General features: G+C 37.0%; 2 protein-coding genes across 2 annotated transcripts; both read right to left on the bottom strand.

Annotated features, from left to right (window-relative positions):
- Nucleotides 1–5,126: 5,126 nt before the first annotated feature.
- LOC107770347 (beta-glucosidase 42) lies at nt 5,127–15,533 on the bottom strand. The gene is made up of 13 exons (XM_016589648.2): nt 15,220–15,533; nt 14,459–14,525; nt 14,326–14,384; nt 13,978–14,053; nt 12,416–12,490; nt 12,124–12,211; nt 11,227–11,452; nt 10,931–11,046; nt 8,562–8,776; nt 8,385–8,419; nt 8,205–8,307; nt 6,019–6,127; nt 5,127–5,450 (listed from the first exon to the last, which is right to left on the bottom strand). The coding sequence occupies exons 1-13, from the start codon at nt 15,379–15,381 to the stop codon at nt 5,255–5,257; spliced, it is 1,527 nt and encodes a 508-aa protein (XP_016445134.1). The 5' UTR covers nt 15,382–15,533; the 3' UTR covers nt 5,127–5,254.
- A 1,831-nt stretch (nt 15,534–17,364) lies between these two features.
- Nucleotides 17,365–22,585, bottom strand: LOC107770348 (uncharacterized). The gene is made up of 9 exons (XM_016589651.2): nt 22,007–22,585; nt 20,572–21,095; nt 19,156–19,206; nt 18,959–19,066; nt 18,727–18,822; nt 18,419–18,517; nt 18,267–18,326; nt 18,046–18,167; nt 17,365–17,781 (listed from the first exon to the last, which is right to left on the bottom strand). The coding sequence occupies exons 1-8, from the start codon at nt 22,497–22,499 to the stop codon at nt 18,102–18,104; spliced, it is 1,497 nt and encodes a 498-aa protein (XP_016445137.1). The 5' UTR covers nt 22,500–22,585; the 3' UTR covers nt 17,365–17,781; nt 18,046–18,101.
- Between the last annotated feature and the right edge of the window lie 220 nt (nt 22,586–22,805).

The raw sequence follows: 22,805 nt of genomic DNA, 5'->3' as shown, positions 1-22,805 counted from the left end.
CTTTTTCGACTTCGGGTACGAGGGTTGGCGTGAAATCGGCCACGAAGTCTGCTAAAATTTGAGACTTGATAGCCGTACGGGGTTGATATTCGATATCATACCCACTGAGTTCGATGACCCATTTGGCCAATCGGCCTGATAGTTCGGGCTTGTACAAAATATTACGAAGTAGGTAAGTTGTTAATACGCATATGGGGTGACATTGAAAGTATGGTCGTAACTTTCTAGAGGCTCTTATCACTGCAAGTGCCAATTTTTCTATGTGTGGATATCTAGCTTCTGCTTCTCCTAAGGTTCGACTTATATAATAAATGGGAAATTGCGTACCTTGCTCTTCCCGAACTAGGACACCGCTTACTGTGATTTCTGATACTGCCTAGTATAAGCAAAGTTTTTCGTATGCTTTCGGAGTGTGAAGTAGTGGTGGGCTCGACAGATATTGTTTAAGTTCCTTCAATGCCTATTGGCATTTCGGGGTCCAAGCGAAACCGTTCTTCTTTTTGAGTAGGGAGAAAATTTTGTGACTTCGATCTGATGATCTCGAAATGAATCGGCCTAGGGCCGCAATTCGTCCTGTTAGCCTTTGTATAACTTTTACGCTGTCCACGATGGTGATGTTTTTGATGGCCTTGATTTTATCGGGGTTAATCTCGATTCCCCGATTTGACGCTATGAAGCCGAGGAACTTGCCCGAACCGACCCCGAAAGCATATTTTTTTGGGGTTGAGCTTCATGTTGTATTTCCTCAAAATCTCGAACGTTTCCTGCAAATGGGTCAGATGGTCCTCTGCGCGCAGGGACTTAACTAGCATGTCATCAATACAAACTTCCATTGATTTACCTATTTGTTCTTCGAATATTTTATTTACTAGGCGTTGGTAAGTAGCCCCCGCATTTTTTAGCCCGGAGGGCATCACATTATAACAACATGTTCCATATTTGGTGACAAATGAAGTCTTTTCCTGCTCCTTCGGGTTCATCCGGATTTGATTATACCCGAAATAGGCATAGAGAAAAGTGAGAATCTCGTGACCGGCCGTGGCATCGATCATGCGATCGATGTTGGGTAGTGGAAAAGAATCTTTGGGACATGCTTTGTTTAAATCCTTATAGTCCACGCACATTCTAAGTTTATTTCCTTTTTTAGGCACTACAACTATATTGGCTAACCATTCGGGATATTTTACCTCCCGAATGGACCATATCTTGAGAAGTTTGGTTACCTCGTTTTTTACGAATGCGTGTTTTACCTCGGACTGGGGTCTTCTCTTTTGCTTTACTGGTCTGAACTTAGGGTCCAAGCTTAGCCGATGCGTCGTTATGTCCGATGGAATCCCTGTTATATCTAAATGGGACCAGGCAAAACAATCAATGTTATCGATAAGAAATTGAACAAGTTTCTTCCTGAGTTCGGGGCTCAACCCCGTTCCCAAGTATACCTTTCGTTCGGGCCAGTGCTCGATTAGTGTGACTTGCTCCAATTCCTCAATTGTTGATTTGGTGGCGTCGGAGTCATCGGGAATCACGAAGGATTGAGGGACCCTCTGATCATCATGTTCTTCGATCATCTAATTATCTGGTTAGGTTGAAGCCGATGTCTGTGATTGCTATTTGGTGTCTCCTTCTGAGGCCGGTCCCTTTACTGACGAAGGCGAGGATATTGGTTTGGCTTCCTCGACGACGAACATTTCTTTTGCGGCTGGTTGTTCTCCGTACACTGTTTTGACTCTTCTCGATGTTAGGAATTTGAGGACCTGGTGTAGGGTCGAAGGTACAACTCTCATGTTGTGGATCCATGGCCTTCCGAAAAGGGCGTTGTACTTCATATTGCCTTCGATCACGTGAAACTTCATTTCCTGGATGGTTCCGACCACGTTTATTGATAGAATTATCTCGCTTTTGGTGGTTTCACATGTCATATTGAATAGAACTAGGGTTGCGGATACGATCTGGTCCCGCAGGCCGAGCTGCTCTATGACCTTCAATTTGATGATGTTGGCTGAGCTACCTGGATCAATCAACACACGCTTAACTTTAGTTTTATTCATGAGTACGGATATTACCAGTGCATCATTATGAGGTTGTATGACCCCTTCTGCATCTTCATCATTGAAGGACAAAGTTCCTATGGGTGTATAATCATGAGTTCGAGATCGTTTTTCTTTCACAATCGATGTTTTAGTGCATTTAAGCACTGGTCCCTGAGGGGTATCGGCACCGTCGATGATCATGTGAATGACGTGCTGCGGCTCTTCCTGCTCGTTTTACTTGTCGAAATCACTGTTTTTAAAATGGTTCCTCGCCCTATCGCTCAAAAATTTCCGAAGGTGGCCTTTGTTAAATAACCGGGCTACTTTCTCTCTTATTTGCCTGCAATCTTCCGTTCTGTGGCCATGAGTGCCATGATATTCACACATTTGATTGGGATTCCTTTGGGCAGGATCGGTCTGCATTGGTCGAGGCCATCTAGTGTCTTTGATGCGTCCGATAGCAGACATGATAGCGGATGCATCAACGCTGAAGTTATATTTCGATAACCGAGGTGCTTCTATAGGATCGGCATATTTATCAAAGCCGCTCTTGCGCATAAGTCCCCGAGAATTTCGCCCTCGATCAATCCTTCGATTGTTCCGAGCGGTGTTGTGTGTCGAACCGTTGTTCATCCGATTTGCGACGTACGGTTGATATCGGTCTCTATTCGACCTTTGTTCTTTGTCGATCTCCCTTTGGTTTTTAGTAGTTATCCTGTTCTGATGCATGGATCCAGACGGAGCTCCCAACTAGTCATCTTCGACCCTAATTTTCGACTCATATCGGTTGTGTATATCTGCCCAAGTTATTGTTAGATACTCGATCAAATTTTGCTTCAACCGACGCGATGCTATCGAACTTTGCTCGTTCAACCCTTGGGTGAAAGCTTGGACGGCCTAATCGTCTGCGACCGGTGGCAATTGCATGCGTTCCATTTGAATCGGGATACGAATTGCCTCATCATTTCATTACCCCTTTGCTTTACTTTGAAGAGGTCTCATTTCCTTATTGCAACCTTTATGGCACCAGCATGTGCCTTTATGAACGAATCTGCTGACATGGCAAAAGAATCGATGGAATATGGCGGCAGATTGTGATACCAAATCATCGCTCCCTTCGAGAGGGTCTCCCCGAACTTTTTCAACAACACGGATTCGATCTCATCGCCCTCCAAATCGTTACCCTTGATGGCACATGCGTAAGAGGTGACGTGTTCGTTAGGATCGGTCGTACCATTATATTTAGGAATTTCGGGCATACAGAATGTTTTGGGGATTGGTTTTGGGGCCTCACTCGAAGGAAAAGGCTTTTGTATGAATTTTTCCGAATCCAGCCCTTTTTATCATTGGCGGAGCTTCCGGGATCTGATCAACCCTGGCATTATATGTTTCCACTCTCTTGTCATTGGCTTCGACTCGTTTTGTGAGTTCTTCGAGCAATTTAGTAATTTCGGGAGTGGTCCCCGATTCTTGCTCGTTTGATTTCACTATGGCGGGCTCCGTTCTGGGGGTGATTTCTCGAAGCGGATTGGGATTTGGCCTGCTTTGTAAATGAGTTTGGCTCTGCAACTGAGCTATCGCTACTTGTTGGGCTTGTAACATCTCGAAGATCATGCGCAAGCTGACTCCGATTTCTCCCATGTTATGGGTGTCTCGAGCTACGGATCGAGTACCGCCCTGAATATTTTTTTCCGGTTCGGAACGTTGGTTCGCTTCAAGAGCCACTTGCGAATGTACATCTAACGATACTTCGGCTCGAATTTCGGGTACTTCCATTCGAGCCTCAGTGCCATCGTCAAGTGGCCTTCCGGCCCCGGGTACCAAGTTGTTGGTTTCATCTTGAATGACGGCTTCGTGGTCGATAGGTAAAGCCATTGCTGATTCGAAGTTGTAAACTGGTGTGTACTGCAAATTTATATTAAACAATCACTGTTATCCTTAGCCCCACGGTGGGTGCCAAACTGTTTACCTGAAAAATCAGATAACGTTAAATTTGTGTATGGTTCTAAGGATATGTGATACAATTTGATACAAATCGTATAGAGAAATAGAAATATGTGTATTTTTGACTATGAGAATGGGAATAGCGAGCGAAAGAATGAATAAGGTAAAATAAAACAAGTATGAGAAGATATTTTCCAATATGAGAAGTGATCTTTTGTTACAGTCTATTCTCTGTCTTTGTATGCTTATAAGGATTCCCCCTTTTAAAATAGAGGGATCCTACTTTATTTACAATAAAATAAAGCATATAGTGGAGGACCCATGATGAATTGTCTCTTCCTCGATTCCCGCCAAGATTCTCTCTCTTAGTGCGGTTGTAACGGCTCTTGTCTGCGAGCTCGACACTGGCTCGAACTCGTTATTGGGTCGAGCCCTCGGTTTTGGCTTGAATTCGACCTCCGGGGTGGGCGTAGCGCATTTCTGACCTCGAAGCAATGCCTTGCGGATCGATTTGGTCACGGGCTCGATAAAAGTATCGAGCCGATTCCTCGATCAGCCTCCGGACTCGAGGCACGTTTGTATTGCTTTCGGAATTCATCCCAAAATCCCACTCCGATTGCTTACCATTTGAACTCGACCGAACGTAGAAAGGCCGGAATCTATTTCGACCGTATACAAGTATTATTTGGAAGAACTTTTCAGCCATGGCGAAAACACTGTAGAATCTAAGTCCCAACCAAGAAGAATTAAACTCATTTGTAAGTAACACCTTTACACCCTGAAATCACTACTCACCTGATCAACAATATCCTTATGCTAACGCTCTTCCCTGCTATTTAATTTTTAAAAATAATTGTGGTTAGCCGATAAAGCACAAGCAGAATAGAGGCCTTGGTTGGCATAGTTAGTAACACGTATCCCAAGTGGAATAGTGAGTTGCGTACAGGCTGCTGGCAGTGGCGAAGCCACGTCCAAGTTGCTGACACTGTTTTGATAGTTAATATTTTCTTTAATGTATATATATTATATGTTGAATCCCTTGATTTTTTTTCAAAAAAAATTGACACCCTTAGTAAAAAAAAATTCTGGTTCCGCTTCTGGCCTATTAAATAAAAGACACACACAGCAGCAGCAGCAGAAGAAACAGGCGAGTTATAATTAAACCTATCATACCAGAAAGATAAGCTAAGAGCCTTACAAGCAGTGTACAGTGATAGTCAGTGGGAAAACCAGAAACGAAAAAATATACTAGAAGCTAACTCCATAACACCAGAAGTTAGCTAATCTTCTTTCCCATGTTTTACTTGTCCACCTTTCAAGAACCTCATGAACCAGTAAGCAGAAGATTTCATATGCCGAGTCAGCCCATTCTTGAAGTCCACATATATCAAACCAAAGCGTTTTGTGTAACCCAGACTCCACTCAAAGTTATCCAGCAATGACCACGCGAAATAACCTCTCACATCAGCACCGTCCCTGTCGAGAATCCATCATCCACAGACAAATGGAAGTCAGCCTACGCGTTAAGTCAAATGGAAAAAAAGGAAAATAACATTTGATCCCATTATAGCCAGAAGCCATTCAAAAATGATCAAGAATTTAAATGTGAAAGCAAAACTATCATATGCATCAAAAGCTGATTCCTCCTCGTATGCTGTAATATTTATTCATTATGCTGAACTAATTTCCATCATTTTTTTGAAAAAGACCTAGAATAACAGTGGATGCCAACTGTTTTGGAAGAAAGTGGTTAAGATGAGAAAAGAGTAGAACTCATATTTTCTTTGCAGTTGCCTGAAGTTTCCCTATCAACGTCAAAAAGCCTAAAACAGAATGGGGAATGAACCAGAATATTTCAAGAGGCAAGTAATTCCTCTAATCTGGATGATTGACAAATAAAAGTTTGAATGAATGCAGCCAAGAAAATATGCTGAACAATGAGCTACTAAGATCGACAGGTATCAGCCGATATTTATTATGCATGTTGATGCCAATACATGTTTATAACACGAGGCCTGTGAAACACAGGTTTTGGAGCACGCACAAGATTGCCTGATGAATAGCTGCAAGGTATGCCTTGAAGTAAGAAACTCTCGATTTGTCATCCAACATCTCATGGAGAGGAGATGTGTCTTCATCTTCATCGTCCATACCTGAACATGAAAAGTGAAATTGCAATAAAAAAACTGAATTGGGTTATCACGTGATAAAAATTATTAGAAGCGTTCATCAAAGCGTTAGTAGCAAGTTTGAAAATGAAAAAATTCTTTAACTTAATTAGGCCACACAGTTATTTTAACAGTTGGAAAATTAGTTTATCAGGGAAGCTCCAATAGTAGCTCTTTCCAAGGTGCCCTCAGGTCTTCGTTCTTGAGAGTTGAGACAATGTCAAAAGCTACAAGTGTGTAAGAGAACAAGAATTTATTTGTTTTCACTACACCGTTTTGACCTCATAGCACATCGTTGTTGGTAGGTTAGGCCATAGACATATGATTGACCAGCCAAACAAGAATGACAACGAAAGTGCTCAGAGCATATTCTGAAGTGCTGCATTCAGCAGAAAATCATGCTCAAGTTCATCATGTAAACAAGCAAACATGGATTTTACAGAGTGCCAACAGACAAGGAAAGCACGTGTCTTTGACACCAGGTCAGCTATACGCTGAAAATCCTCTTGACTGACTTTCTTTTCTCTAAAAAAAGAAGAATTTAAACTGACCCTCTTTCCTCCATGAAGGATGGGACAGAAATAATTACTCCCTCCATTAAAAAAAAAAAGAGAGGCAAAATACATAAGTTACCGTCTGAACTATGGACCAAATCTCTGATACACACTTTCTGACCACGAAAATCATATTACACACTCAACCTTTCAAAAGTGTATCAAAGACACCCCACTTTTTTCTTGACCATTTGTCAAAACATGTGTGATGTCACGCACCAATAAAATCATGACACGCGTGTTTATTTTTATTAGAAAATAAAATACTTAAAATTACCCTGAACCCTTCTCTTTCCATCTCTTTTTGTCCTCCCTCGCATCTCCATTGTTGCCGACTATACTAGAACCACCACCTTCCGATTTCAAACCAAAAATTAGGAGCCCAACTAGATCTAGTCCCAAGTTTTAGACTTTAAATTCAGATCTAACACACACACACACACAAAAAAAAAAAAAGACCCAAAACTCCAAACCAGAAAAGATGTTATGGCTGCCCGATTCGCCGACATCCTCTCCGACCAGCAAACCACCCAATTAATAATTTTCTTGACAAAAGTCACTGATGTTGACCATTTTTGGTGATAGAGGGTGGATTTAGGTGTAAATATTGGCTGCAAAATGAAAAACCCATAACTAAGAACACCAAAACTATCCTCTACAAACTAACACTTTAAATGGTGGTTCTGCCATGGATGAAGCTAAAAGCTAAAATAATTATACGGATGTAAAGAATTAGGAAAAGACAGCTGATTATATATTTTGTGTAGAAGAGGAAGATGAAGAATTCTAAGTTGGAAACTGTTTGATAAAGCAAGAGAGCCATGGAAACCAGAGGAAGGAGATCCACCGATCAGTGGACTTAGTAGGATACTATGTCCCTTCGCCAGCAAAAAGGTACAGAAGATGATTAAAAAAAGAAAGAAAATGAAAAGGCTATGCACGTGGGCTCCAAAAAAGGCTTTAGAAACAAAACAATTTACTATTCACTCGCCTCTTTTGAGTGTAAAACACTCGCGTGCCACGTAGCTAAACAGGTGTGTACTAGACACACTCTGAAAAGGTTGAGTGTGCAAAATAATTTTCGTGGTCAGAAAGTGTGTAACAGGGATTTGGTCCATAGTTTAGGGGTTAACTTATGTATTTTGCCAAAACAAATTCACTCTTGCCAATATGGGATGTTCCAAAGTTGTCATATTTTTGAATAAATCCTTTTCTTCAGAAGAAACTTCAATTTTAAGCAAATGGAAATTTCTTGGGAAGACAGTTTTATTATATAACGTCAGTAGTAGTATAAACATGAAAATATTTCGTTTTCTAATATTGTATGAAAAAGCTTAAACGATGGTAATATTTATGGGATCGAGTAACAAACACACACACACACACACATTATAGAGAGAGAGAGTAGTTGTTGTATTAAGCTAGACAAGTTGGACGACACCAACGAAAACCTATGTACTACACCCTTTCAAGAACTAATCTCGATGGGTGAAAAGCAGCAGCATTACCGTTCTCAGTGATATAGACTGGTGGATTGCCATATCTCTCTGCAATATAATTAAGAACTTTCCGAATTCCCCAAGGAACAATGTAAAGCCATGAAGATGCCGCCTGCAAAAAAATCACATTTCAGTATATGATGCCCAATATATATATCCAAGGAATTGGAAAAGAGAGATCACCCATACTTTCTCACCGATCACGTCTCCTCCTTCCCATTCAGCTATGACAAAACAGGGAAAGAAACTTAGAAACAGAAAAAAGAAGAAAAGAAAAACGAAAATGAGTCAACTTAGGGAAATGCTCATATGTTTATGGACTAGAAAACACTAACAAGGGCCAAAAGTTGTTAAGGTCTCACTTACCAATTATATCTACATTCTGTATTTTATAGAAATCATTCTCTTCAAAACTACTTGCCGCATGACCAACAAATCTTGAAGTATAGTGGTTTAGACCAATGAAGTCTAATGAATGTTTAAGCAACTCCTTGTCTTGCTGTGAAAACTTTGGAAGCCGAGCTCCAAGTCTTTCACGCATGCTTTCAGGATAATCTCCAAAGAATATAGGATCCAGGTACCTATTAGAATTGTTTATTTAGAGATCACAAAAGAATAGAAGTAAACGAAGAAAAATTCCTTTTATCTGGCACAGCTTCCCCCTAATATACGCCTCCAATGTCCAAATGACTCCCCAAACATAACAGAATAAGCAGACAGTTGATACCTTATTGCACTATGAACATGCTTTAGAAGATAATACATATGAGATTTTCAGAAAGATACATAAAAAGTTAGACGATATAAAGAACTTCTGGTACTTTTTATGTTTATTTATATTTTATTTAATATTGGCCTGAGGTGAGTTTAAATGGAGTGACATGGTCGGTGAGGATTCATATAGCCGACCTCAACTTGCTTGGGACTAAGGCGTAGTTGTTGTAACATAGAAAGTCAGAATCTAAAGTACAAAGTCTAGAGCCTCAAGAAGGTTAAGTTTCATGTCATCTTTTATGAAGGTATTTCAAAGAAATTCTGAATCGAACATAGTATAATAACTAATAACTTACAGCAAAGATGGTGAATGCGACATTTACTCCTAATCTGTTGATGACAAGGTCCAGAATTTCATGGATTTCAAGCCAAAATATTTATCTCCTACACTACGTGATTCACAAAAATGATGATAAATTGACTAATGAATTGACTCATTATCAACCTTTCATTCAGAAAGAGGGAATGGAGAAAGGCGCATTCCTTTCAGTCAAGTTTCATTTCCTCGTTCCTCTTAAATTATATGGAGTAATTATTTTTAGTGCACCATAGGCAGAAAGACACAGTTATTTGTTGGGTTGTTGGGTTGAAGAGGCACCACTTAGAAAATAAGTTCCAGATCTGTATAGTAATGCAATCACAGCAAGAAAGTAACAATAGCATAATGTCGACATGAAAACGAATGCAATCTAAGGTTCTTCCAGGACTGGGAGGTGGAACAGGTAAATCAATTTTTATCTAAAATAAAGGAGTTCAGGGATTCACTACAGAGCAGTATACTCTAATGGGAAAGTCAGAAAAAGAAGCTTTCAGTCAGTTCATGCTATGAGATTCTTAATCAGATAATGACAGAAACCAGGCAGTGTCTTGGAGCACTTTATAAAAACAAACCTCGCCAAGAAGTGGCATGTTTTGTTCGGATAGCAACTTATGAGCTAGGAGACTTGCCTTACACAAGACGACTTGCGGAAGAGGGGTTTTACGAGATGCGCTGGCGTCCATTGCCGGGCAACAACATGGGGTGCAATCACACTTGGAATGGATAAAGAAGAAGCGATGGAAGCAATTTAAAAAGGAAGTTGCAGCAGCAGTGTGGGGTGCTATAATATACCACACCTGGAGAGCAAGAAACTGGAAATTATTCAGAAGTGAATATGTAAATACCAATTTTGTAGTGACACAGGTTAAGAAAGAGATCATTGAAAGGATAGAGTTTTTACAAGAGTCTAGGAAAGCACATAAATGTAGATTTTTTATTCACAAATTATGTAACTAGTTGCTGGTTTTGTTGGAGGCCTATTTAATCATGTTACTCTTCCAGGAAGATGGACATGATGTGTAGGTGCTCTTTAGGTGTAAGTGTTTGGTTGTTAATAGTAATTTTTCACAGTTATTACCAAAAAATCTGAGCACTAGATGTTATTTATGTAAATATTGGTGTGTTACTTTTTTGTCCTGTTGGTGCGGAATGAACATTGCAGGAGAAAGTGCTAACCAGGGGTAATAAACTTGACGTTAGATAGATTAATGTAGCTCATGATCAAAATTTTCAGTTTAAGTGAAATATGTTAATCCTTTTATTTGGGTAATTTTCTTGGTAAGTTTGTGAGATATGTTATGCTTTCAACTGCACAACTTGAGATGATGGATAAGGACTTAAATACATTCTATCTTTGCAATTAATCTTGGTTAATTATTAACATGGACTTCCTTCACGAAATACATACTGTTAACCAAGTCATTAGTGTTTAGTTCCATATGCAACAGACAATAGCTTTTATGATGATGATACTACAGGTTTCTGTCTTCAGCCCATATGTACTACCTATTCTATCAGATATCTGGAAAATCACTGAGGTACAGTTTTTATGACTGACTGGAGTGTTGGGTCTTTCCACGATAAGCTACCCTTTATAACATGAACTTTTGGCTGACCACAGCATAGATATAACAATAGGTACCATCCAAGCTGAAAATCAAGGCGCCTTGTTGCAGCAGCTTTGTCTTCCAAATTATCTGATAAAGGCTCAGGCCATTCACAATCCACAACCAAGCCTATTTCCCCTCCTTGCTCATCCTGTAAATATAACACCAGTCAATATCATCACCAATCGTAAAGCAGAAAACTGCCGTCCCCAACTTATTAGGAAGCTTAAGTCATGAACGAATAATGTAAAGTAATCACAGAAACTTTAGTTACAACACCTAAACCTATCTATCAGTGAGATAGAGAAAACTCTCAAACTGTAAGAGCTACCTTAAATTTATTTCTATAGATGGAAACAGCTTCTGCATGTGCCAACAGCTGATTATGTGCTACCAAGAATGGTTCAGTAGAAGAACTTTCACTTCTTCCGGGTGCATGTATACCAGTACAATATCCATTCACAGCTGTCTGAAGAGGTTCATTAATTGTAATCCACTTCTTCACTCTATTGCCAAAGGTAGCAAAGCAAGTCTCTGCATAGATGGCAAAATACTTTCTAGATATTTGCCACGAAAAGCCAAGTTGATTGTTAGGAGGTGACTATCAACAAATTATTCCACAAGGAACGTGGATAAACAAACTTTAATAGCAGCTTAAATGAAAGGAAAAAGCCTGCCTTCTTAAAAAAAGGTAATTAAACATTTAAAAGAATGACTAGCTAACCTCAAGTGTTTAGGTAAGGGCAGAAAATCGTAAGCAGGAGATAAATAAATCTCCACAGACATTCTAAAAAAAAAAAAGAATAAGGTGCATGGTTTCTTGTGTCAACACAGGTTCATAGATGTTCACTGAGAAGAATATTACAATCATAATCACATCAATCAGGAACTGATTGGAAGCGGCAGATCCTCATATAATATCCCTTCAGAAACCTATGACTAACATAGATCAATTAAACCAAAAGTGCTCCATCAGATTTAGAGAACCCATGAATGCTACACTTTATATGGAACTTGATTTTAAATCGCACTACCATACATTCGCTTTACAGCATTTTCAGCAACCAGAGACATCAGTGTTCCATCGGATCTAATAATAGCAAAAATCATGTTGAAAATTTTATGATACAGACTTCGAATTCCATATGCACCACCCACTCTGTTATAAGCATCAAAAAAAAAAATTAACGTGTTGGTTACCAGAAAAATTTAAAGGACTGGAGCTTACACAGTTTGTTCATCTAACCAGCCGCCACAAGATTCCTGAAGATTCAAAGGGAGATCCCAATGGTACAATGTTATGTAAGGCTCAATGCCTGGAAAACAAGGCATAAATTCATCATTAAAGGACAAAAAATGGAAATGATTAATCAGTATAAAAACCTTTACTTCATCTTTATGTTTACAGAGTAGAGGCAACTGGCAGATTTTTATACGTAAAACCAAAGGCTATGTATTATTTGCTTTAATATAAAGAATAATATTCTTGATATTAACAATGGGGAGCGATAACATCTTACCCCTCTCAAGAAGTGCATCAATAATATCATTGTAGTACTTTACGCCTTCATGGTTGATTTTGATCCCCAAACCGTCTACATAGGTGGAGAAGACCTTATCAAAAATCTGTAAGATATTACAGTGGCTAAGGAAATAGATATCTAAAAACATAAGATCCGAGTTGCCGAGCATAAAAGTCGTGTATTGACTAGACGTAGGTATGGTAAATTGACTGCAGAAGTTATTGAAGCTAACTGAAAAATGGGATTACACATTTAAGCACGAAATCGGAGTGCACTAACTTGCACGATATCTAGCACAACTGAAGCCCCAAGCTATAATAAGTGTAGGTAAAATTTGTTAGCCCATAACACAGATATTCTACTACATAATTCCCCAAGAAATGATTTAACAATAAGAAAAATGCAAGGTCAGAACCTTATAATTTACAACTAGAGAGAACAAAGATATCACAAGATATTAGCATAACTGAAATTACAGACAAATTTTCATGAAAACTCTTTTCACACTTTTCAATCTTCGTTTAAAATTGAATAATCTTAGTTTGAAGAGAACAGAATTAGTCTTTAGGGAATGAGCTAAAGATCAACATCTTCTTTGTGGAAAATTATGCTTTTTGAGCTGCACTGCTAAGTTGTCTTAGAACTCCTTTTAGGCCGGAACAACTCCTCTAGTCCTTAGGGACTTCAGGTAGTTCTTTACATTATTAAACTACATGTATTTTTGCTTACATCAGCATATTCTTGGTGCTGTTTCTTATCCAAACTAAGAGCATTACTGCAGCCTAATATGTTTGTGATTCATGTGGCACACTGGAAGTTATTCCTTCAGATTCTTTGCCTGTTCTTTCTTATCCTTCTCATGTTAATGCATATCTAAGTCTCTAACCTTAAAATATAGTGAGGACTTTTCAGGTTTTATCATCTAGACATTGTTCTTCCATCGACATCACCAAACTAAAAGCACATTTCTTATGCATCCATCTTTGTCACGCATATGCATTTCTTAAAGCGTGTAGAACCAGCTTCTTCAACTCATTCCCGAGCTCTTTGCTTTGTTATACATATTCATTTCTTAAAGCGTTTACTCGTTTAGAACCAGCTTCTTCAACTCATCCCCGAGCTCTTTGCATTTAGACACTAACCTACTTTAAATTTTTTCCAGATATTTTCAGCCACAGACCAAACTAAAGCCTGAAAGCATAACTTCAAATCTGCTTGACTATAAGTTGTTTGATCACAAGAGGAATACCCTCACATTTGTTTGACATCCATAAAAATCAAATCTTTTTGAAGCAATTCATCACTTGTTCTAGAAAACCTTCCTGATTTAACAGTCCCTATTTCCTTTTTAGATGATTTCAGATACTTTTAACTTTTAAAAATGAAAGCTTTTTCTTACAAAATTCACATCGTAAATTGGAAAAGGAGAAGGCAGCTTCCCAGCAATAATGTTTTCTTATATTGCACAAGAAAGTTGTGTTTACTTTTAACGGAGATTATGGAGGTGGTCTATGTGAATGAAAAAAACAAAAAGAATTAACAAAGGAAAAACTTAATACCAGGAAAGATGCGACTCCATGATATTGAAAAGCGATAAGCCTTGACGCCCAACTTGGCTATCAACTCAATATCTTCCTGTATTTAAAAGAACATGTTAAACCCAAAAAGAAAGAAATTCACTGCCATGAATAATAAGACAACAAAAGTGAAGTATATCGACAAAAGACTAATAAAACACAAAGCATATATCGTTTTAACACATCCTACAAACCAAACATAAAGTCCAAAAAAGATAATGCCTATCTTCCATTGAAAAGTTCTTCTAAATCCAATGTCAAATCAATTTTCTTTTTGCTCAAAAAGAAAATTGACAAAAAATATAAATAAATAAAAAGGGAGAAAGCTACCCTGTAGCGATGAAACTGATCAGCAGCCATATCCCCAGTGCTTCCATCGCATATTTTTCCTAACCAAAGCAAACCTCAAAAAACAAAAACAAAACAAATGATTAAAAAAGAACAGAGAGAGTTGACTATTTACCTTGAGTATGTGAAAACGAATCCCATATGCTCGGACCCCTTCCTCCCTCTTTACTTCCACCTTCAACCTTTTCACCATTTACCAAAATTCAAATAATAGCTCATTATATAATGGGAGATAGTAAAGAAAATATTACTATGTGTGTCCCAATTTATGTGATGCACTTTTATTTTTGGTCTGTTTCAAAAAAAAATGACACATTTCTATATTTAGAAACAATTAACTTTAAAATTTTCAGTTTACCTTTAATGACAGGGGTGGAACTGAAAGGTTAAGTACGGGTTCGGCAGAACCTAGTAGCTTTAATCCAAACTTGTATTTTTATTAAGAACTCATCAATATGTACAAAAATTAAATTCAGAAACTAACTACTAATACTCGATATCATTATCCTAGAATTTAGAAACATAAAAAAGAACTATCCAAAAATAGTCGCGGATGTATAATATATGTATAATATGTGTATGTGTATAAGCGTGTATAGTTAGTGTATAATCTATGTATACCGGCCACAAAAAGTAAACAATGAATCTAGCTGGCTATTTGTGTAAAGATCCCAAACATAAAATTTAAATCTTATCTCCGACTCTACTTAATAATATGATCAATAGCCATACAAATATCTACGATTTATTTTAGATCATAAATTTCAAAAAAAAAATCTTTCTTTATTAAACTCTGTGTAGAGTCAAAGTGCATCATATAAAATGAAACGGGGTGAATACCGAGAAAAATGACAGGAGCAGTGAAATGGAAGAAACCTGGTAAGCAGAAGTGGCAACACCGAATATGAATTGGGGAGGGAAGTCAGAACGAGAGAGTTGGTGCTTAGAGCTATAAATGGAGTTCCATTCTTCCTCTATTTTCTTCTTCTTCTCTAAACCCATTAGTTTTCTTGAGTTTACACTTGAATTTGTTTCCATTTCTATTAAGGGGTTTAATTCTAAAATGATTTTTCAGAACTTTAAACTGAACGAAAATGGAAGTGAACTGTGAAATAGTGAAAGTGAAGAGAATACGGCGGAGTGCGTCTCAACTGGACCTTTTCTTTTTTGTTTTTCCTTTTCTTTTCTTCTTTCCAATCTACATAGTTGTAGTAGTAATGACACATTTCTAAATTTGGAAATAATTTAACTTTAAACTCTTTATTTTATCCATTTTACCCTTAATGAGATATTTTTATAACCACAAAAGTATTATGGCCCCACAAAGCTTTTACCCCTTAAGCTTTTAAGACCAAAGTTTCAAAAGTCTTCTTTTTTTTCTTAAACTCCGTGCCGAGTCAAACTACCTCATCTAAATTAAAACGGAGGGAGTATTACATTGACACAATATAGTTGAATTTAATATTTTCTAAATAAATTTAGTGCAATTAGTGATTTAGTTCTATAGTGTTTATAGTTATAAATATTATATTATATAAGATGCAAATATGCTATGTTATTGTATCTCACCTAGCATCTTTTTATTACGTTCATATATCATTATACAAGATTCAAAGTTAATCAAAATTATAGTTAAGCTAAGTTGACTTCTTTTTGTGTAAAAAAGTTATCTAGATCCTTATTAATACAAGTCTAAATTCATGTTTTGCACGTTCATCTAACACCAAATAAAAGTTAATACTATCCGAAACTCACTCCAAATAAACTCTGCCTATAACGACTTTGAAATTTCAAGAGTTCACCACTTTGAGGTCAATTTTGTAAAATTATAGGGAAAAAATTAAAAATTTATAGTTATTTGAAGAGTTTCAAATACATTGATTTATCTTAAATTTGAAAAACTAACTGTAGTTACAATTTCACATTGTAGGGTTGTAGCTTAATTTAATTTTTAAATTAATGTCATATTAGTTTAAACTTCTAGAAATTTAAACATAAGATTAAATCAAAACTCTTAAAAAGTTAACAGGAAAATAGTGAACAATGTGCATTGATGATGGATGATCCATATTTATAGGTAATCAATTATCAGTAATTTGTGAAAAAAAATAATACTATATACTTTAGAGGCTAAGAATTAAAAGAACTTTAATGGCCAAGTATTAAACTCCAAAAGGAAACTTATAAAATCTAGTCAAATAAGGAAAGATAATAAGGTTAATTTTAATTGAATTTGAAGTCCTAAATATTAAGATTTTCTTAAATTAAATTTTAATTGATTTTGAAATCCTAAATATTCTAGTGTGAAATCAACTTTTAAAGGGTAAAAAAAAAGAATGACATTTCAATAGGGCCTTCGTGCTTTTAATATGTTATAGATTTAGTTCTATCTAAAATACGTATCATTTAAAGTTTTGACAAATCTATCAGAGATTTAAATTATAAATTTGTGCTTAAAAATTAAAATATATATAAAATCATAACTTTATAATATAATACGTTGGATGCTAAAAACTTTAAATATTAAACTCATAAAATTTAAATTTTAAATAAATGAGTAATATAAAATAGTTTACATTATGAATGAATTTTTTAACTTGCATGATAGTAGCTTATATGTTATCATATACCGATTATTTTGTTTCTCACAAAAAAAAATTATAATTTTAATGAGGGACACATTGACATGTTTGGACAGTGTCATTTATGATTTTATATTACGCGCTTTCTATTCCTTCAATTTGTTTGACGTTATATATACACAATATTACGAGTAAATCTACACCTGTATAACGGGACCAATAACCTCCTTTGACTCAAAAATCAACAGGTGAAATCTTGGTTTCAGTATCATGGCCAACAATATATCTCAACTAATTTATCGGGTACTTGTTACCTCTTGCATAATTTTTAATAAAATCTCGTAATGGGATCACTTGACATGTTTCAGTATCATATGATCTGAAGAGGCTAGTGATAGGAGTCCCCAGCCAAAATGCATCACGAGTATTACAGGCGACATACAGGAAATCATTGGGAAATGCTTTTATTTCGTTTTCAAACTTAAGTGTTCATCCTTAGACCAAATCAAGAACATAGCACAAGGCATGATCCCTCCAAAAATGAACAACTCGATAGTACAATGGGCCTGCATAAACATAGTATCTTCAACTGTTGCTTCACTACCTATATACCCGGCTCAACATTCTTGGAGAACAATCAAATCGAGGATTCGGAGGAGAATTGGCCATTCAATCTTGTGAAGTAGTCGAGACTGGAACTGGGAAAAGAGATTCTACCATAATTAGTAACTACAACAACCAAACCAAGAACAAATTCCACCAAAAGGAAAGGTAAAAGAAATTAAGGTAACTAGCTTATGAAAAAGATGGGCAATATTGATGCCTCCATGCTTTCGACCTATCCATTGTTCAAGCTCTGCCAAAACAAGAGAAACGGCTAATTAGTCCAAAACCTCATAGAAGAAAAGTTCAACCTTCAAAAGCCAGACTACTGGATATCTCAAAGATTAGATACACTTCAATCATTGAACAAATTTATAAATATACATAACCATTTTCCACCTATTACTATGATGAATCCCAGAAAAATCGAAATGTGTGGACAGTGGTGGCAAGAGGACAAAGGACGAATGGAAAAATATGACAACCACAGGAGACTAACAGAACTTCAAGTTCTTACCTGCTATAACAAAAAATGTGCCAAGCAACACCACAGAAACATCTGGAGGATACCTATTACAATAAGTATGACTCGACGACAGTTCGCCCAAACTTTTCTTCAACATCCTTGGGTGTCTCAATCTAATCCAAAAATAATCAAGAAGAAGTCAAAGTTAGAAAACAAAGAAATGGGGCAGAGTGGAGAGTAGCATCAGAACATAAGCAGAACATTTGACTTACCGCATTTAGAGCTTTGAAAAGAGCCTTAACTGTGTTATGTGGGTTCCTTGAGCCAACAACCTGCCGGAGTATGATGTTACAATGATGGGCACGGAATAAATACCAAATTTCAATATTACGTGACCTGCTTGATAAGAATTATAATACAATACCTTTGATTTTACATTCCTGAAACCAGCTAAATGCAAAATTGTTTGGACGGTTCTACCTGCTTTCATCCCTGTTTGAGTAGGAGCGGGCCACAGATATACCTGCATTGAGGTGCAAGTAAGCAAAGGTTCAAGACCAAAGAGTCAAAAAATGAAAAATAGAGAAATTTTACCCTTTATAAACAGAAAACTAAGACTCCTCTTTTTTTAAGTAGGCATAAAGAGAAAGTCACGATGCATTTGCTACGTGTATGAGCAAACAAAAACTTAACAAAAGAAAGACTAAAATTCACACTCCAAATAGTTGGCACCTTGGTCTTTTTGTAGCTTGTTTGAACTGCATGCGAAATTGTATGCTCCTCATGCCGCTCGACATAATGTAGGTTCTGAAAGCATTTCTCATATGCCTGCACAATTCATTTTAAAAACAAAAGTCTTGTTTTAGCAGAGTTTCTGAAAGATTAATCATCCAATCCAAGGCATTGATCAAAATGAAAACATGCCTTTAAATGGAATGGTCAAACAATAAACAGACTCCTGTACCTTTTGCAGGGCAATGGGAATAGCTGGACCTTTTGCCTTTGCGAAACCAACAACTCCGTGATAGTTCCCACAAGCCAACAAAGCAGTATACTTGACAACTTGTCCCCCCTGTATCACATTTCAACCATTATTTGTGAAATTGTTTATTCAAGCTCCATTAAAAAAGAATGAGAAATCCATTGGAATAGCCGCATTACCTTAGTAACCTTACATGTCCTATTGACATCAATGAGTTTCACATCAAAACCCTGCCATTGTCAATAAATAATAAGTGAAAATGAAAGAATGATCGCGTCCAATTCCGTGAAACACAGATTTTACGAAATAACTCAGAATATACCCATAAGAATCATAGACATAACATCAGAGGGTGATTTGTTAATGTAACGTTCTTGAGGAACAAATAAAAGTTCTCAACATAGAAACAAATATATGCAAATGTGGAAACAGGGTTCCCACATCACATTTCACTTAAGAGTCCTAGGAATACCGAAGATATTAGCATATATTACAAGCTCTCATTACTTGGACTTAACCATGATCTGAACTCTTGGATGAGCTACTTCAATAACGATTACTTATTGAAATTTGCAATATGCCGGAGGATTCTCGGATGGTCCCTCTTATCAGACAACTAAATGTATACTGCCCATTTTGTTTGGTCAGAGAACTCTTAAAGGCAACCAAACTAGATGAAGCGTTTTGGAATCACCTAGTTTTCCTTTCTCAAAATGAAACGTTATTGGGAGCACAAGCCAAGAATGAGAATTGATTAGTCCATTTCGTGTCAACATCCACTCTTCCTCATTCTATTTCTTAATTTTTTGGTACGGACATGTCAGATGAACTATTTAGTTTATCAGAAAAAAGAATGTCAAAATGCGCTATTTAGCAGCGTCTCAACTAAAAGGTCTCCTACCATATACTAACACGGAAAGAGGGGCAACATGCACCTACTTCCCCCAAACAAAAAGAGGGGAGCTTTTTCGGCTACAGACTAATCTACTGGACATTAGGAGTTTTTGTCCGCTGCATGGGCGCTAAAAACAAAACAAAAAAAAAAGATATACATAGCATGCTTCTACTTTCCGTCCAGCAGATTAGAATCTGACCTTTAACTAATAAGATTCTCATTCTTGCCAAACAGCTTAGGAAAATTTCATTACTTGCCAGACAACTTCTATCAAAATAAAATCAATTATTAACCTGTTCCTCTAACAGTATGAAGAACACAACCAAATTTTTGCTTTTTGAGAACCAACACAGCCAATTTTCCTAACACCACAATCATTTCAAAGAAGCCATACAGGGAAATTAAATCAAGAAGCTGAAGTGATATAAGAAAAGTGATTAGTTAAAAGCTATCCCTATTCCCTTCTATATGCTATGAACCAAAATACTAGACACGTGAACATAGTGTACGTGTGAGTCTGGCCTCGAAGTATTTGGTACCATCAACATGCTTCTTGTAATTTTACTTCATTTTATTGCCAGAAATTTTGCAGGATAAACGTTTTCCAACTAAAACGACTTTCCCAAAAGTTAAGTCTCATTTGCAAGAAAGTTAAAACCAATGCTTTCATATTATAACCAGCATAAGACTTGGCACTTACTTTTCTGTACAGAGGTCTTCTTTTCTTCTCTGTCAACGAGTTCCTTTCTTCAGCAAGATCTCTGATTTCCTCTTCTAAGAGCTTACCCCTTTTCCCAAAGGTGTGGTCCAATTCAGCCAGTTTCTCTTCAAGTTTCCTATCAATGGCATTGAGCTTCTCTAACAATATATCATCCTTCTCTTTCATGTCATCAAACTCTATGTCATCGTCGTCATCTCCTCCTTGAATCATCTCCTTTTCCTTTTCAAACCCAGCATGTTCTAAAAGATCTACATTTGGTCCCACCTGCTCATGTTGAATGATTCCGTAATTCTCTGGGTCATTGGGATCATAAGCTTCCTTCCACTGCACCATTCGCATGGCCCTATTTATCTTCTGCTGCAAAAGAAATCTTTCCTTACCCTCGGCCACTTTAAGGCGGTTCATCAGTTCACCAATCACACGATACTCTGGTCTCAACTGGAAATGCTTTTGCTCAAACTTGTCAATTCTATTCATCCATTTGAATGCATCATCAAGAGTCTCTGGTCAAAACTTCCGTAATTTGTCAATTCCAATTCAACAACAAAATGATATGAATTTGTTTTGCAAGTCCTTTCACATAGTTGACTTTCACATATATACGCACAGACAAACATAAGTCTAACAGTATGTGATTATTTTCTCATATATATTCCAACCTAAACCCCAAGAAAAAACTTACCCAACATTTACATTAACTGATATTTTTGGCCGTACTGTTCACATCCATCCTATAAACAACATAAACCTGAGGGTAACTTCTAATCCCACCAATTATCAAGCTTTCTTTGTGTTAATAAACTAACACTATTTTCCTCTTCTCTCCTCCGCCATTTCCTTATGAGAGAAGTCATAAGCAAATACACCTTTAACTTCTAGGGAAAATGTCATTTTACTGCAAAAAAGATCATTTTTTTCGTTTACTCAAAATCGAAAACCTCTTCACCTTACTATAATACTTGGGTTCTAGAAATATTTACACAATCAGTTCACTAAACGGTAATTAAAAAGTAATTGCATGTCACTCTATTTTTTTGATAACCAATTGCATGTAACTCTATTTAATAGCATTCATTAATAGCCTATAAAATTTTGTAAGTAACTTGTTATAACACATTAAGTTACAGCGGCGGTGTAAAACATATTACAATGTCAGTGTATATAACTTAGACCCAAGCTATTGATGTTTCAATAACCTATTATGACACGTTAAATTACCCATATGGCATAGAAAAATATTGAGGCATTGGTGTATATAATTTAAATCCTAACTACTAATGTCTCAATAACATATCATAATGGATTAAATTACACATGTGGTCTAAAACAATATATTATAGTGTCGGCGTATATAACTTAAATCCTAACTATTAATGGTCTCAAAAGGGCATAGATGAAAATTAAACTATCATGCCTGCATCAGTGAAGTTCTTAAGGAGCTCTTCATGTCGCTTAAACTTTTTTTCAAAAGTATCCCATCGTTTATTAATAGCCTCAGCAGTCCACCGTTCATCATCATCATCAGAATCAGAATCCGTAGGCTCATCAAAATAGCTAATTTTTTCTTCCTTAAGCTTTTTTTTCTCGAGCTTCTCAATTAGTGGGCCCACGCCCATGAAATCCTCATTTTCCTCAGCATCAATATCCGTTGTATCTAATCCTTTCTTCTTTCTCTCTTCCCTTTCCCTTTGCTTGTCCCTTTCCACGTCAAGGAATAGCTCTCTAATTACCCTATCCGCCTGCGGTGTTCGGTATGATGCGGAGGAGAATAAACGTACGGAATGCGGCGGGAGCGGCGGATGCCGGAAAAGTGGCTGATTTGCTGCGCCGGCGGCGGACGATGATGAAACGAACCGCAGTTGATTGCGGAGTAGTCGAGCCCAAAACGTCGTCGTTCTGCTACTCATTTTGATCTGCTTTTTCTCCTCTTTGAACTAATAGAACTTCATTTCATTTGGTTTCAAACAAAAATGGTGTGGAGAGTGAAGAAGGAAGAAGTGGATGCAGGGTTTAGGGTATTACGTAACCGGGTCGGGTTGGAGTTGCGGGTCGCTAAATACCTTTTTGCCCTTTTGTTTTATTTTCCTTTTTGTTCGCATTTTGTGTTGATCATTTTTTTATCACTTGTGGTTTTTGCATTGCATGTATACTAATTACCAACCAAGTATAATTCTGAATTAACTCAACTAATGAAGACATACAAAAACAACTAT

The sequence above is a fragment of the Nicotiana tabacum genome, chromosome 13, assembly GCF_000715075.1.
Source record: "Nicotiana tabacum cultivar K326 chromosome 13, ASM71507v2, whole genome shotgun sequence".
NCBI classification, from domain to species: Eukaryota; Viridiplantae; Streptophyta; class Magnoliopsida; order Solanales; family Solanaceae; genus Nicotiana; species Nicotiana tabacum.
Note: the sequence above shows the minus strand (reverse complement) of the source record. Positions and strands in the feature narration are given on the sequence as shown.

What these genes read in the sequence shown, in the direction of transcription:
- LOC107770347 (XM_016589648.2), bottom strand. Translation starts at nt 15,381, where the DNA reads ATGGAAACAAATTCAAGTGTAAACTCAAGAAAACTAATGGGTTTAGAG. An exon ending in CTTGATTTTCAGCTTGGATG is followed by an intron (nt 8,777 to 10,930) that starts GTACCTATTGTT and finishes CAATTCTAATAG; the next exon opens with GTACCTGGATCCTATATTCT. An exon ending in GAGACGTGATCGGTGAGAAA is followed by an intron (nt 8,308 to 8,384) that starts GTATGGGTGATC and finishes ATTTTTTTGCAG; the next exon opens with GCGGCATCTTCATGGCTTTA.
- LOC107770348 (XM_016589651.2), bottom strand. Translation starts at nt 22,499, where the DNA reads ATGAGTAGCAGAACGACGACGTTTTGGGCTCGACTACTCCGCAATCAA. An exon ending in GAAGACCTCTGTACAGAAAA is followed by an intron (nt 19,207 to 20,571) that starts GTAAGTGCCAAG and finishes TGACAATGGCAG; the next exon opens with GGTTTTGATGTGAAACTCAT. An exon ending in GGACATGTAAGGTTACTAAG is followed by an intron (nt 19,067 to 19,155) that starts GTAATGCGGCTA and finishes AATGTGATACAG; the next exon opens with GGGGGACAAGTTGTCAAGTA.